Source organism: Tyto alba, unplaced genomic scaffold, assembly GCF_018691265.1.
Source record: "Tyto alba isolate M040663 unplaced genomic scaffold, T.alba_DEE_v4.0 Super-Scaffold_8, whole genome shotgun sequence".
In the NCBI taxonomy this organism is placed as follows: domain Eukaryota; kingdom Metazoa; phylum Chordata; class Aves; order Strigiformes; family Tytonidae; genus Tyto; species Tyto alba.
Genome location: NW_024881329.1, coordinates 24534854 through 24551110, shown reverse-complemented (window position 1 = coordinate 24551110; position 16257 = coordinate 24534854). Strand labels below are relative to the sequence as shown.

Sequence of the window (16257 nt, the reverse complement as noted above, 5' to 3'; positions counted from 1 at the left end):
GGGGGGGGTGTGTGTGAGACCCGGCCGTGGGGGGGGTGGGTAGGGGGGGTGACACGGGGGGGTCCCCGCTGTGCAGCGTGTCCGTGGGTCCGTGCCCCGGCGGCTCCTGGCGCTCAGCACCGGGGACAGCGGCGCCGGGCGGCAGCGGGGGGGGGGGGGGGCGGGATACACGGGACACAGGGCCACGCGGGGACGGGCACACGCACGGACAGACGGACACACACACGCTCCCCTGCGTGTACACACGGACACGCGTGCGCACACAACAGCCCTTCTGCACACGCGTGAGCGCGGCCGCCGTGCGCACACACACACACGCACACACCCCCCCCCCCCCCCCCCCCCGTGTTTGTGACGCCCCCACGGCCGCTCCCGGTGCCGGTTCCCGGTGCCGGTTCCCCCCGGTTCCCGGTGCCGCTCTGACATCAGCGCCGGGCGGGGCGGGGCGGGGCGGCCGCAACCGGGGAAGAAAAGCGGCGAAGCGGGGTCGGGCCGTGCCGGTGCCGGTGCCGGTTACCGGGGCGCAGCGGGCGCGGGGCTCGGGGAGCGCGGCCGCCATGGGCCGGGCCGGGCGCTGAGCCCCCCCCCCCCCCCCCCGGTACCGAGCCCCCTCCCCCGGGGGCAGCGGGGCGGCGAGCGGGCGGTACCGGCGGGCCGGGCGCTGACGGCAGCCGCCGGGATTCGGGGACCGTCGCACGGGAGGCCCCTTCGGGAAACCGCCGGGACCTACCGGGAGCGCCGCCCCCCGGGCAGAGCTGCCCCCGCCCCGCCGCGCCCCGTCCCCGGAGCCGAGCCGAGCCCCGGGGCCGCCTCGTCCTTTGTGTGCGCCGCGACCGGGCCGGCACCGGGCACCGGGCACCGGCAGCCGCAACCGGCAGCCGAGCCCGGGCGGTGGGAGCGGCTCCGGCAGCGCTACCGGGAGCCGCACCGAGCACCGGGAGCGGCCCCGGGGCCCGGCCCCCCCCCCCGGCGGCCCCATGAAGGAGCCCGACGCCATCAAACTCTTCGTGGGGCAGATCCCGCGGCACCTGGAGGAGAAGGACCTGAAACCGATCTTCGAGCAGTTCGGGAAGATCTACGAGCTCACCGTCATCAAGGACAAGTACACCGGCATGCACAAAGGTACCGGCACCGGCACCGGGCGGCGGCAGCGCAGCCCTGGGGAACGGGGAGCGGGAGCTGGGGACGGCCGCAGGCCCCGGGAACGGCCCCACCGGGCACGGCCCCGGGCGCGGCCCCACGGACAGCCCCGAGCACCGGGCACCGGGCACAGCCCCCGGCCCCACGGACAGCCCCGAGCACCGGGCGCGGCCCCACGGACAGCCCCGGGCACCGGGCACAGCCCGCGGCCCCACGGACAGCACCGGGCACAGCCCCACATACGGCCCCTGATAGCGGGCACAGCCCCACGGGCAGCCGGAGGCCCACCCACGGCTCAACCCACAGCCGCAGGCCCCACGCGCAGCCCCACGCACGGCTCCGGCCCGGGTGCTGGCGCAGCCCCGGGCACTGGGTACAACCCACGGCGGGTGGCGGGGTGCCGGGGGCGCGCCCGTGGGCGCTGGGGGGAAGCCACGCGGGTGCGGGTGTTGGGGGGTGGGGTGTTGCGTCCAGGGGTCGCGTGGGTGCGGGGTGTTGCACGGCCGCCCGTGGGTGTTTGCGCGGGTGCGGGGGGCGGCGGTGCCGGCGCAGGGTGTTGTGTGGGTGGGTGTTTGCGGTGCTGGGTGACAGGTGTGGGCTGGGGGGGGGGGGGGGGGGTGTCACGGGTGGGGGGTGTGCGGCGGCGGTGGCAGGGCTGTGCTGCCCACGGGGGGGGCTGTCCAAGGCAGGGACCCCCCCCCGGTGCCTGACCCCCACCCCCGGCACAGGTGGGGGGGACCCTGGAGCCCCCCGGGACAGGCGGGGGGAGGCCAAGGCGGGTGCAGGCCCGGGGTGGGGGTGACGGGCAACCCCGACAGTGGAACTGGGGGGTCTTGGGGCTGCTACCCCACCCCCCACCCACCCCCCCCCGCGGCTGAGGCTGCCCCGGCCCTGGGGACCTCGGGGACCCCTCCCTGGCCCCCTGCCTGCGCCCGCCAAGGGTCCCTGGGGTGTCACCACCCTGAAATGGGGGGTCTGGGTGCTGTAGGGGGGGCATCGGGAGTGGGTGCTGTGGGGGGGTCTGGGTGCTACAAGGGGCTGTGGGCTGTGGGTGCTATAGGGCATCTGGGTGCTCTGTGGGTGCAGGGGCCGTGGGGGTCCTGCCCCCCCCCCCCACTGCCCCCCATTCCATTTCCCACACCCCACCCCCCCCAGGATGCGCCTTCCTGACCTACTGCGCCCGCGAGTCGGCCCTGAAGGCGCAGAGCGCCCTGCACGAGCAGAAAACCCTCCCGGGGGTGAGTGGGGACCCCCCCCACGCCGGGACCCCCCCACCAGGGACCCCTCCCACTCTGGGACCCCCCCACCCATGACACCCCCACGCTGGGACCCCCCACTCCCCGGTCCCCTGCCCTTGGGAGGACCCAGGTGTCCGGGATCCCACCTTCGGGTGGGTGGGTTGGGGGGGGCACCCCACGAACATCTGCCGGGGGGGGGGGGAAGATGGGGGGGGGGGGGGGCCACCGCGTTGCCTGGAGACGGGCGGGCGCTAACGAGGGCCTGGCGCTAACGAAGCGTTGCCAGGCGAGTGGCGGGCACTGGGCAGCTGAGCTAACAAAGCCGGGGGGGCCGGGGGGGGCGATCCAGGCGTCTGGGTGCCCCCCACCCCCCCATTACAGCTGGGGTGCTGGGGGGGGGGTTGTCCCAGCACCCAGGTGTGTGTTTTGTCCCCCCCTCCATCATGGGTGCTGGGGACCAGGGTGACTGAGGCCCCGTGGGGTGGTTTGGGGGGGGGGGGGGGTCCCAGGTGTGTGTGTGGGGGGTAGTTTGGGGGTGCCCCCCCCCCGGGCTGCGCGTGTCCCGCCAGCCCCGGGGGAGATTTGGCTTCGCCGGGATAATCCGGGATTTGGGGGCCGTAAATCCCGGGGGGGATTTGTTGGGGGGGGCAGCGGAGGGGGGGGGGATTAGGGGCGGCACCGCCCCGACCGCTGCCCCACCTCCCCGCGATGGCCGCAGGACCCCCCCGAACCACCCCCCCCCCCGGCCTTGGGGCGCAATGCCAGGGAGGTCCCGGGGAAATTTGGGGTTTTGGGTGCCTGATGCCACCCCCCAGCCCCCCCCCTCCGCCCCGGCCGGGGCTGATCCCGGCCCCGCGGAGGATTAGGGGGGATTAGTGCCCCCCCGGGGGGGCATTTCCAGCACCATCTGGCGGGGGGGGGGCACCTTCGCTTTCAGCGGGGGAAGGGGCCGCCTGGGGTCAGCTGGGGCCGAACCCGCCCCCGGCTCCCCCGGGATGGGGCGCGGCGCCCCCCGTCCCCCCCGCCCGCATCCCCCCCGTCCCCCCCCAGGGCCGGGCCCATCCACGGGGGGAGGGGCGGGGTCACAGCAGGCCTGGGGGTCCCCCCTGCCCTGGCCCCCCCCAAAATCTCCATTCCCCCCCCCCCATCCCGTCATTGTTTATAGCGAGCGCTGATGATGTCAGCGGCGTGCCGGGCAACCGGGATGGGTAAATTGGGGATGAGTAGGCGGTTGCCATGGAGCATATTCTGCCGTTGCCATGGTTCCGGGCATCTGGCGCCCTCCCCGCCCCCCCCCGGTCTCTGGGGGTTACAGGGCTGGGAGGGGGGCGGGGGTGGGTTCATCCCCCCCAAAATAACGGGGGGGGGGGTGGTGGGTGCTCGTTACCGCGTCATTGGGGTCCCTCAGGCCCCCCCCATGGCGGTTGCCGCGGCACCCGTTGCCGGGTAACGGGATGCAAGACCAGGGTTGCCATGGTGACAGGAGCATCTTTGGGGTGCGGGGAGGGGGGGGGGGCTGGGGTGTATCTGTGCACCTACCGTGGGGGGGTCCCTGCGGCGGGGTGGGGGGGGCTGTGTCCCCATCCCCCCTCTGTCCCCCCCAGATGAACCGGCCCATCCAGGTGAAGCCGGCGGACAGTGAGAGCCGAGGAGGTACCGGCACCCCGAAACCCGGCCCCCCCCCGGCCCTGTGTCCCCAACCCCGCCCCGTGCCCCCTCCATGACCCCATGGTCCCCCCATGTCCATCCCCGGCACTGGTGTCAGCCAGGCATGGGGTTCCCCCCCAGGGTGGGGTGTCCCCATCACTGTCCCCCCTCCACGTCCCCATTCCCAGGGGGGGGTGTCCCCAGCCCAGGGGGGGGGGTCCCCATTCCTGGCGGGTCCCAGCCCATCCCAACAGCCCCATATCCCTGTCCCCAGGGTCCCAGCCCATCCCAGTGTCCCCGGGTTTGGGGGTCCCTGCCCAGTCTGTGTGCGGGGGGGGTGGGGGTGTCCCCCCGCCCCGGTGTCCCCGCGCCACCCCCCCGTCCCCGCAGAGGACCGCAAGCTCTTCGTGGGGATGCTGAGCAAGCAGCAGGCGGACGAGGACGTGCGCAAGATGTTCGAGCCCTTCGGCACCATCGACGAGTGCACGGTGCTGCGCGGCCCCGATGGCACCAGCAAAGGTGGGGCGAGGGGGTGGCCCGGCCCCCGTGGGGGGGTGGGGGGTGTCCCCCCATCCCTGTCCCCGTGCTGACCCGCTGTCCCCAGGCTGCGCCTTCGTCAAGTTCCAGAGCCACGCGGAGGCCCAGGCCGCCATCGCCGCCCTCCACGGGAGCCGCACCTTGCCGGTGAGATGGGCGCCGCCAGGCACTGCACCCCCCCCCCGTCCTCACCACCTTCATCATCATCCTCATCGCCATCATCATCGCCACCCGCGTCACTGTCCCCATCATCATTATCCCTGTCATCACCCTCATTGTCCCCATCAACACCATCATCATCATCCCCGCCATCACCCCCATCATCATCAACCTCAACACCGTCTTCATCCTCACCATCATCATCCCCGCCATAATTGTCCATCATCACCTTCATCATCATTCCCCCCTACCATCGTCCTCATCATTGTCCCCCTCATCACTGTCCCCATCCCCATCACTGGCCCCACCATCATCACCCCCACCATTGTCCTCATCCCCTTCATCATCATCCCCACCATCGTCTTCATCATCATCCCCGTCATCATCATCCCCACCACCGTCTTCATCCTCATCCCCGTCATCATCATCCCTGTAATCGTCTTCCCCACCATCATCTTCATCATCATCCCCGTCATCATCATCCCCGTCATCATCATCCCCATCATCGTCTTCCCCACCATCGTCTTCATCCTCATCCCCGTCATCGTCATCCCCACCATCATCTTCATCATCATCCCCGTCATCGTCATCCCCACCATCGTCTTCATCATCATCCCCATCATCGTCATCCCCACCATCGTCTTCATCATCATCCCCGTCATCGTCATCCCCACCATCGTCTTCATCCTCATCGTCTTCATCATCATCCCCGTATCGTCTTCATCATCATTGGCCCCACCATCATCTTCATCTTCCCCACACCGTCTCATCATCATCCTCGCCATCATCTCCCCACCATAATCCTCCACCGTCGGCCCCCCCGTTGCGCGCCGGGGGTCCCAGCAGCCGGGCGTGGGTGCCCCCCCGTGACGCCGTGGCCCCTCGCAGGGTGCCTCCTCCAGCCTGGTGGTGAAGTTCGCGACACGAGAAGGAGCGGGGCCTGCGGCGGATGCAGCAGGTCGCCAGCCAGCTGGGCATGTTCAGCCCCATCGCCCTCCAGTTCGGGGCCTACAGCGCCTACACGCAGGCGGTAGGGGGGGGCGGGGGGCGGCAGGTGCCTGGGGGTGGCCACTGGGAGGAGGTGACCCCCCCGGGCGTGGCCGGGCAGCGGGGCGGTGGTGGTGGTGCTGGGGGCCGGAGGCTGGGGACGGGGATAGACCCCCGGGTCCCGAACGGGGGCCCTGGGGTGACAGGTAAGGGGGAGGGTGATGGGCCCCCCAATCCAGGGGGGGGGGCACTGGGTGGTGGGTGCTGGGGTGGTGCCCCCGGTCCACGAGGGGACAGTGGTGTGAGACACGGGGGGTGCCGGGTCTCCGTGGGGAACTGGGGTGATGCGTGGGGGGGGGGAGAGTCACGGGGAGGCACCGGTCTCCGTGGGACCCCGGGGTGATGTGGGGGGGGGGAGAGTCATGGGGGGCCGGGTCTCTGGGGACCCCGGGGTGATGCGTGTGTGGGGGACAGTCAGGGGAGGTGCTGGTCTCCGTGGGGACACTGGGTGATGCGTGGGGGGGGGACAGTCACGGGGAGGCGCTGGGTCTCCGTGGGGACACTGGGGTGATGTGTGGGGGGGACAGTCACGGGGAGGCGCCAGGTCTCCGTGGGACACTGGGGTGATGCGTGGGGGGGGGGGGACAGTCACGGGGAGGCGGCCGGTCTCCGTGGGGACCCCGGGGTGATGCGTGGGGGGGGGACAGTCACGGGGAGGCGCCGGGTCTCCCAGTCCGGGGGCGGTGGCACCGGCGGATCCGCCAGGCGATGACCCACCCCGGTTGCCGGGGTGGGGGCCGGGCGTCGGTGGCCGGTGGGACACCCGGGGTTGTCCCTCGGCGGGGGGGTCGCTGCGGGGGGGGCGCTGGGGGCGGCGGGCCGGTGCCCGGTGCCAGGCGCTGTCCCCGCAGGAGAGCAGCAGGCGGCCCTGGTGGCCGCCCACTCGGCCTACCTCAGCCCAGGCCACCATGGCCGTCAGATGCAGCACATGGGCACGGTCAACCCCAACGGGCTCATCGCCACCCCCCTGCCCCCCTCCTCAGGTAGTAGGTGCTGCCCACCGGGGTGGGGGCGCCTGGGAATGGGGGACACCGGGGATGGGGAGGCGGGGGTGCGGGGGGACCCAGACGTGGGGGGGACATCAGGGATGCCCAGGGATGGGGGGACACGGTGGGGTGGCGCTGGGAGGTGGGGCACCTCCGGATGGGGACTCAGGGTGGGGGCAATGGGAACAGAGGTGTGGGGACACGGGGGGGGGGGGACACGGGACACAAGGGATGGGGACACGGGGGGGGGGCAGCGGGAGATGAGGGGCACCGGGAATGGGGACCCCCGGGATGGGACAGGGAGGGTGGCACCGGGGGTGAAGTCACGGCGGAGGCACCACGGGCTGGGGACGCCGGATGGGGGGCCCGAAGGCGGGGGGGGGGGTCGGGCACGGCGGGGGGGGTGAGGAGGTGCCGGTGTCCCTGCAGGAACCAGCACGCCGCCGGCCATGGCTGCCACGCCGGTGCCCGCCATCGCGGCCGCTCAGCGTCAACGGCTACAGCCCGGTGCCGGCGCAGCCCGCGGGACCCCCCGCCCCCGAGGCCGTCTACGCTGGCGGGGTCCCCCCCTTCCCAGGTGCCCCCCGCGCCCCCCCTGCCCCCCCGCCGCCCCCGCCCCCCTAACAGCCCCCTCTGCCCCCCAGCCCAGAGCCCCCGCCCCCCGCCCCCGGGGACCCCCTGCAGCAAGCCTACGCCGGCATGCAACTACACAGGTCTGGCCCCGGAGCTGGGGTGCTGGGGAGGGGGGCGCGTTGCATGGCACGGGGGGTACTGGAGGCAGCGGGGGGGGCACTGTGCGGGACTGGGGGCACTGGGAGGGGACTGGGGGGCATGGCATGGTACTGGTGGGTACCGGGAGGCACTAGAGGGGCATTGAGTGGCATGGTGGGTAGGGAAGGTACTGGGGGGGCACTGGGGGGCAATGGGGGGGCACTGGGGGGCACTGGAGGGAGATTGATTAGCACTGAGAGACCAGTAGGGAAACCACTGCTTGGCATCGGGGGGGGGGTGCGGGCTCAGGGGGGCACTGTGGGGACACTGGGATGCTGGGGAGGTACGGGGGGGCAGCTGGCCCTCGGTGGCACCACGGAGTGCTGGGAGGGCACTGGGGGGGCACTGGGGGGCACTGGCAAGGGCCGGGGGTGTGGGGGTGCTGACCCCGTCTCCCCCCACAGCCGCCTACCCGGCAGCCTACGGGCTGGTGAGCCCGGCCTTCGCCCCCCCGGGGCCCCTGCTCGCCCCCCGCCCCCCCCGCCAGCAGCAGCAGCGCGAAGGTGAGCACACCCCGGGGACCCCCCTCCCCCCCCCGGGACCCCCACCCCCAGGGGACCCTCCCGGGGCGCTGGGCTTGGGGTGCCCCGGGGCATGGGGGGGCGGGGAGGGTTAGAGGTGCCCCAGGGGGGTTGTTGGGGTCCCCCCTCCCCAGAGTCCTGGGGGTGTCCAGTTGGGGTTTTTTTGGTCCCCACCAAGGAGGGGGCGTTTGGGGCTCGGGAGGCCCATGGGGAGGGGTTTCGGGGTGTCCGTGACGGGGCCAGGGTCCCCAGGGTGCATGGGCCAAGTTTCGGGGTGCCCGTGGGCGCGTGGGGCAGGTTGGGGGGGCGCGGGGCCGGTGCCGCCCCCCCCCCCCCCCCCCCCCCCCCTTCCCGCTGTGACGCCGCTCCCTCCGCAGGCCCCGAGGGCTGTAACATCTTCATCTACCACCTGCCCAGGAGTTCGCCGACACCGAGATCCTCCAGATGTTCCTGCCCTTCGGCAACGTCATCTCCGCCAAGGTCTTCGGGACCGCGCCACCAACCAGAGCAAGTGCTTCGGTAGGGCCACCGCGGGCTGGGGACACGGGGGACAGCACGGCCAGGGCACGGGGACAGCGTGGCCGGGAGCACCGTGGCCAAGGAAGCCATGGCTGGGGAGGCCACGGCCAAGAACAGCATGGTCAGGGCCACCATGGCCAGGGCACGGGGACACCCCGGTCGGGGCACGGGGACACCCTGGTCAGGGCACGGGGACACCCCGGTCGGGGCACGGGGACACCCCGGTCGGGGCACGGGGACACCCTGGCCTGGCCATGGGGACATTCCAGCCAGGGACACCACAGCTGGGGCCACCATGGCCAGGGGATGGGGACATCATGGCCAAGAACACCACGGCCAGGGCGTGGGGACACCCCAGCCAGGTCCCACAGGGCCCCCCTGCCCCATGGCAGAGCCCCCCAGGGCCGTGGGGCAGCGGCAGGGGAGGGTTGTGGCCACCCGCCGTCCCTGATGTCCCCAACGTCGTCCCCCCCGTGCCCCCCCCCCAGGCTTCGTGAGCTTTGACAACCCGGCCAGCGCGCAGGCGGCCATCCAGGCCATGAACGGCTTCCAGATCGGGATGAAGCGCCTCAAGGTGCAGCTCAAGAGGCCCAAAGACGCCAACCGGCCGTACTGAGCCCGGTGAGCCCCCCCGGGACCCCCCCCGGACCCCCCTGGGCCCCCCTCGCCCAGGAGCTCCACCTGCCCCCCCCAGCGCTGCCTAATGCCCCCCATCTTCCCCCCCAACCAGGTCCGGAGGCTCTGGAGCAGCACCCTTGGGTGCTTCCCTATTGCAGAGCAGCCCCCCCCCCAGTGGTGCCCGCAGGGGGCTCGGTCCTGCTGGGGGGGGGACACAGACCCCACATGCTCAGGAAGGATGGACCCCCCCTCCAGGACTGAGCTGGACCCTTCCCCGTCCATCCCAGTCCAGGCAGGGCTGGGTGGACCCTGGGTGCCAGCACCCCCTCCAGCATCCGGGTCCAATCTGCCCTGGGGGAGCACCCACCCCTACCCCCACCCCCCCAAAAAACCCCCAGCTCCCCACAGGGCCCTGCCCCCCCCCCCCGGGGGACTCTGCTTGGAGCTTTTTTCTCACCAAACAGGACCAAAACCAGCCAAGCCAGGGAGGGGGGGCTCCCACTGAGGGGGGGGACACACACCCGCGGTTGGGGGTACCGGCCCCGGCACCGCCACCCCCCACCCCCAGGTCCCCTGGGTGGCCGTGCCAGGGCGCAGCGGGACCCCCTCCCCGACACACACTGCCACCCCGCTTCGCCCCCCCTCCACCCCCCCCCACCCCAACCTGCCTCAGTTTCCCCCCGCCCTTCCCTCGCCCACGGGCACCCACGGCTGCACCAGCACCAGGGCGGGGGGGGGGCCGCACCCCCCCGGCACGGCCACGGCCGGGGCGCAGCGGCCGCCCCGCGGACACGGCGCAGCCGGAATCGGGGTGCTGCAACGGGCCGGGGAGGGGCCGGGCCGGGCCCCGCCGGCCACAAACCAGCCAAATCCGGGAGCCCCCGGGACCCGGCGGGGGCCGCCGCAGCCGGACGGACGCACGGACGCGCCGGACGGACACGCGGCGGCCAAGCCCGGGGTGCGCCGGGCACCCACCAGCCAAACCGGGGCCGTGTCCGGCCCCGCAGCCCCCCCGGCCGGGGCCGGTGCCCCCCCGGCATCCCCCCACGTTTACACCCGCCGCTCCCCGCTGTAAATAAGGTGGTTGGGGGGCGGGGGCCGGGTCTCTCTCTCTTTCCCCCCCTTTTGGGGGGTTTGGTACCTGCTGAGTTGATTTAGGGGGTGGGACGGGGTGGGGGGCGCGGGGCTGTTAGCGCGGGGGGGGGACGCAGACCCCCGGGAGTTGACGTCTGCGGTTGACACGCCGCCGCTTAACTTATTTGCTATTTATTGCAGTTACTTTGGATAATTTAATTTTTTCTTTTTTTTTTTTTTCTGTCTAAATAAAATAAGTTAAAAAAAAAATTATAACGCTTAAAGGAGACTTTAAAGCCCCCCCCAGCCCCCCCGCAGTGGTACTGGGATGGGAGGGTGGGAGGGGGGGGGGGAAGCATCAGCCCCAGCACCCGCGGGGAAGGAGCACAGCCACAGTTCCCAGTAGTTTCATCAATAAATCAATTTATTTAAAAGAATATGTTACAATTAATTACACTAAGTGACTTTACCAAACAACCGGCGTGGTTAGAGACCGAGGAATGAAACACCGGGAGCAGCTGGGGGAGGGAAGGGGGGGGAGCTGCTTTTTTTTTCCTTCCTCTTCTTACAGGTTTTGTTTTTTTTTGTTTTTTTTTGTTTTTTTTTGACGTTTTCTTCACATTTCTGACTCACAAATAAAAAATACAAGCTACTGCAGCGAAAAGACAATTAGAGTTCTCTCAAATAAATTAAAGAGGATGTGGATGGCAGCGAAATCGGGACGGGACACACACACACGCGCACACGTTTCACCGGCTCCAGCTCGAACAGGGTCACGGGTGGGATTATTGCTGAGACCTGCCCCTTTCGTGCCACTGATGGGCCCGGTGCCGGGGATGCGGGGGGGGCGGGGGGGGGCACATCTCTCAAAGCCCCCCCGGGGCCTCCAGCAGCACAGGGGCCCCGGGGGGGGGGCACAGACACGGCCGAGCTCAAATCCCAAAATTCCTCCGTTCCTGGGCTACAGAACGCCCCGCCCCGCCCCGCCCGCCCCGCCGGGGGATCCCCCCCTCCCGCCGGGAATTTCACCCCAAAACCGGGCGGGGGGGGGGAGAGCGGCAGCTCGGTGATGGGGCAGCGCTGGGGCACCGCCCCCCCCCCCCGGTTTGGATTTTACATCGATTTTTTGCTTCCTCCCCCCCCGCAGCCCCGGGGAGGGAGCGGAGCGGAGGCCCCCCCGGCCCCGCCGAGCCCCCCCGGGCCCGGCCCGCCGCGGGGCTCAACCCCCCAAAAACGGGCAAAACGGGCAAAACGGGCAAAAGGGGCATCGCCTCCCTCCCCTCCGGCCCCAACGCGCCGCCCCGGGGGGGCAGCAGCACCAGCACCTCCCAAATCTCACAAACCCCATCCCAAACCCAAGGCTCCCCGCGGGGGGGCTGCGCAGGAGCCCCACACCTGCTCAAAAGCAGCTTTTCTGCCTTATTTCTGCCGGCGGGCGCTGCCGGAGCTGCGGGCAGAGCCCTGGGGCGGCTGCGGGAACCCCGCGCTCCCCCCTCCCCGCCCCGGCCCCGGGGACAGACCTGGCACCCGCCGCCGGGCTCCCCCCGGCCCCGGTCGCTCGGAGCCCGCGTGAAACCACCCAGAACCGAACCGAAACACAGGGGAAAAAAAAGAAAGTCAGGCAAGAGCTTGTAAACGTGTAGAGGTCCTTGTGCCAGGAGAGGTATTTCCCTGTAATGTTGCCCTTTTTTTTTTTTTTTTTTTTTTTCTCCTTTTTTCTGTTTTTTATACTTTTTTTTTCCTCTAAAGTTAGTTTTTAAAAAAACACAATGGGTGAGGAGGAGAGATGCGTGTAAAAACGCAAGCTTAAAAAAGGTACTGCCACCGATATGAAATTTTAAAAGAAATATATATATGTCTATACGTGCACAGTATTTGTATATATAGCTTTTTAGGGGCGGTTGGTTGGGGTTTTTTTTACATACATACATATATATGTCTGAACAGTGCAAATGGATGACGCTTCTAGTTCCAGTTGTAAAAAATCCAAGCCCAGTCCACCCTTGGGCCAGGACCCAAGGGGAGGGAGGAGGCTGAGCGCCCTCGGGCACTCCCTCTGCCATCCAACGCTTTTTCCCCCCTTTTCTCGGCCGAGCCTGCCATTTATCCTAGTTGCTTAATTCCATAAACATGAAGTTCACAAATGGTATTATTATTAATAATATTTAGTTTAAGGGCTTTAATACAATAACAGAATTATAAGTGTTAATTGGGGGAGGGGGGGGTTACGTTCTTCCGTGGCGAGGGGCTAAGTGGCCGCGTCCCTCTGCTGTGACCTGACCATCTGAAAGATATTCTGGAAGAGAAGAAAAAGGACATTAAGAGCGCGCAGCCAGGCGGGAGGAGGGGGGCTCGCCTTCCTGCTGGGCCCGGGCTGCCTGGGGGGGCCCGGGGTGCCCCGGGGGGGTCTGGCCGGGACCCAGCCCCAAGCGAGGGGCTCCCGCCGGGCAGACGGCCCCCAGACACCCGCCTCCAGCCCCCCCCCCCCCCCCCCGACCAGTAACGGCCCCCAGGCTGCCCCCGAGCCAGCTCGGGGAGCCAAACCCCATCCTGCACCCCCGAGAGGCCTCCCAGTGATGCTCCGGGGGCCCTCCCCCCCCCCGTGCCGCTGGGATGCCTGTCGCACACCAGCCGGTTCCCCTTCCCCGTGCCAAGGGCTCCGGGGCGCACAGGCCTTGGCTCAACCCGGTGCTGAGAGCTGGGGAAAAACTGGGGAAAAACCTGGGGAAAAAGCCAGGTCTTAGAGGAGCCGGGGGGGGATTTCAACCCCGGTGCCCAGGCGGGATTTGCGGCGGCCCCGGGGCGAGCGGCAGGATGTGGGGAAGGGAGGTTTGGGGGTGATTCTGCTGCCCTCCGCTCCCGGGGGGGACGGTCCTGCTGCAGCCCACGCGTGCGCTCCCCTGTCCTCGGCGCAGGACCCCATCTCTGCTGACGGCTTCAGGGCAGAGCCCCCCGCCGGCCCCGCTGCCCGGGGGGGGGTTGGCATCACCCGTCGCTACTCCAGCCCGGAGCAGCCCCCCGATAATCCGACCGTCCCGCTCTGCCCACCTCGGCATCGCCCTCCCGGCTGCCCCGCCACACCAGCCAGGACTGGAGCGGTCCCAGCGGATGCTGGGATGCCCCTCGCTTTTGGGGGGAGCCCCCCCGAGCTGAGGGTAGCTGGGGGGTCGGGATGTGCCTGGGCTTGGCTGCTCTGGCTGGAAGGCGTCAATCCAGCAGGCCCCGGCGCTAACGAATTCCCCCCCCTCACAGGGGGGCTGCCCGGGGGAGACAAGTAACACCCTGTGGGAAGCGGCTGGGCCCGGGGCTGGGGCTGGAGCCGAGGAAAGGAGGGCAGGAAGGAGGCCAGGAGCAGCCCTGGGAATGGGGCCGACCCCCCCAGAAGCCCCGCTCGCTCCCAGCTCCACCAGCTCCCCTCCCCCTAGAAAAGGGCCACAGGCTGCAAATAACCCAAATTACGCCTGCGAGAGCTGAGGCGAGCCGAGCAGCGGCTCAGCTCTGGCGAGAGGAGGCTGGAGCCGTTTCCCCGTGTGCCCCCCCTGCCCCGGCTCGGCGACGGGGGGGCACCGGTGACTGCCCTGCGCCCCGCCGCAACGTCTCCCTCCCACAACTTCACCCACAAGGTCCGAGCCACCCCGGCGTCCCCAAACAGAGCTTGTCACCTGCAGCAAGCCAGCCTCACCCTCCAAGCAGCCCTGCACACCTCAGCCCCTCCGAAGGGCCACGCCAGGGTCACCGCGTCCCCTCCGTGCCCGGCCCCGGGGGTCCAACACCCAGCAGGGCTCTTATTTCTCGGCGAGACGGCGGCTCGGCTACGCCTCAGACCTGCTCTTCCTGAGCACACCCAGCGCTATCAGCCAGCATCTGCGGTCTGGGAGGCAAGTCAGCAGTTTACAGAGCACTAAATATACCGGCAAACTATCTGCCAAATCCCATCAATCTTTTTATTTGACACCGGGGAGAGAAAATTACCAAGCGACCGGTCTGAAGTATTCCTGCTCTGGGAACAACCTTCCCTGCCCTAACGCCGGCGAGGGGAGCGGCGGGGGAAGCAGGGGGGGGACAGGCTGTGTGCCCAAGGGAGGTGTGGGGGGACGAGCCACAGGAGCTGCAGCCAAGGGCTTCTCTCCTTATACCCAGTGAGATCACGCAGACGCACACAAACTGAATGGGAGGAAAATCTATTTCCCTGCCAGGGAAGTGATAGGATGCTTAGTGCCGAGGAACAAGCGGTTTCGGAGGGAAGGAAAAGCAATTCCCCCGGTGTCCATTTCCAGATCCATTATCGCGGCCCCAGGAAGAGGCGTCAGGGGCTGCGGGGAAGGGGTGATGCTCGGCCAGCGCTGCCAGCCGCTCCTCGACGCGCCCGCGCCAGGAAGCAGCACCGAGCCCGGCGCAACCCGCAGCCGGTTCCCCGCCGGCCCGGCTCCCAGCGAGGGCACAGGCTGCTCCTCGCAGCTTCTGCCGCCTCGGGAGGCTGCGGCGCGGAGCCCCCGGCCTGGTTCCAGCACCCTGCTGGCTCCTTGGCACGGCCGTGCCCGTGCCGACTGCGGCAACCCCCCCGCGGCTCTGCCGCCCGCCGCAGCCTCCTCCTCCTCCCCGGAGGGAACAGGCTCGCCGGCTGCTGGGGATAAGCCAGGGACAAGTTTTAATCAGCCCCTGGGAGCCGGCAGCTCCTGCCCTGCCCCAGCTCAAGCAGGCCCTTTGACTTCCAGAGCCAGACAATCCTTGGCCCCTTCCCACGGGCCCACCCCCAGCAAGGTGAGGAAAAGCAGAGCCCCAGCGCGGCCGAGGCAAACTGTGGCTCTTTGTTTCTGCAGGGCTGCGAGCGGCACGAGCGAATCCCTCTCGGTGTCTCCAGGCTTTGTAGAGAAGACATCAAACGCCCGCCTTTACGTTTGAAGGGGCAACAGAGGAACCCACGCGCGACTGTGCACACAAAGCCTCTGCCCGCTCCTCCTCGAGCACGCAGCAGGCGCTCGCCCTTCGGGGCGAGAGGGGTTACCCCAGCGCGATCGCGGGGAGCGTTATCGTGCAGGATCTGTTTGGCAGAGGAAGTATTACAGAGGGCGGGAGGCTCCCACACCCCCGCCTTTCACGGCTCCTTCCTCAACGGGTGACACATCCCACACCGTCTGCTACAGCTCTCTGCTCAGCCAGACAGCGGCTCCTGCCCTCTTTGATGTCCAACGCTTCCTAGCCGACACACAACCACCAAGAGAAGCACCTACCAGTACCGCTGGGGTTAACAACTTTCAGCCTCGCTCCACGCAGCTGCACTTTCTCTCTTACAAGTTAAATAACCTGCAGCTATTTCCGATGCCTGAGCAAAGAAGTAAAATTTGAAGGGGGAGTCGGGCAGAGCGCTGCGTCCACGGTGATGGACCAGCTCACGCAGAGGCACCGCACGCACCACGGAGCCGGGGCGCCGCGCGCCCCGTCGCGCCAACGCTACGGCAAGGGTGCCCCCACAAAAGCCTGCGAGGGCACCGACACCCTGGAGACGGGCAGGCAACGTTCTCAGGTGCTGCCCGGAGCAACTGGAAGCGTTTCGCTTTAAATCCTGCCCGGGCTTACCGTGCAGACGGGCGGGCAGAGCGCAGCAGCAGGAGGAGGGCGGCGCGTTCCGAAGGTGCCACGACACAAGCGGGTTTGCTCCCTGCTATCACAGCGGCGCTGAGAACGGCATCGGTCAATCCCTACAGGTCTTTGCCCCACCGCTGCAGAGCAACAAGAGGGAAAACCCACGCGCCCCGAGCCTGCCGCTCGCCAGATCGTGTCTCTGGTCCTTCACAAGGAGCCAGAGCCGAAGCGTCCGTCCCCTTCGCAGCCCTGCCCCGTCCCCTCCGCCGGCGCGCTCGGACGCGGCCGTCAGCCTCCCGGGGACGGGCACGGCAGGACCTCCTCTGGAAAGAGCCCTCCGAGCACCAAGAGCCGTCCCCGGCCCGTGAAAAGCAGCCGGAGGGGATGTCAGCCTGCGGGCTCCTCCGAGGGACGGCG

At 69.3% G+C, this 16257-nt stretch overlaps 1 protein-coding gene and 1 pseudogene across 3 annotated transcripts in view; one reads left to right on the top strand and one right to left on the bottom strand.

Moving 5' to 3' along the window:
* Window positions 1–378: 378 nt before the first annotated feature.
* Window positions 379–9186, top strand: LOC116959043 (annotated as a pseudogene).
* A 3218-nt stretch (window positions 9187–12404) lies between these two features.
* LOC122152560 (sorting nexin-27) overlaps window positions 12405–16257 on the bottom strand; it is a 32388-nt gene continuing 28535 nt past the window's right edge. For all 3 annotated transcript variants that reach the window (XM_042785168.1, XM_042785166.1, XM_042785167.1), the window contains one exon: window positions 12405–12553. In XM_042785168.1, coding sequence (XP_042641102.1) covers window positions 12506–12553 — 48 coding nt within the window. In that variant the 3' untranslated portion in view covers window positions 12405–12505. The remainder of the gene's footprint in view (window positions 12554–16257) is intronic.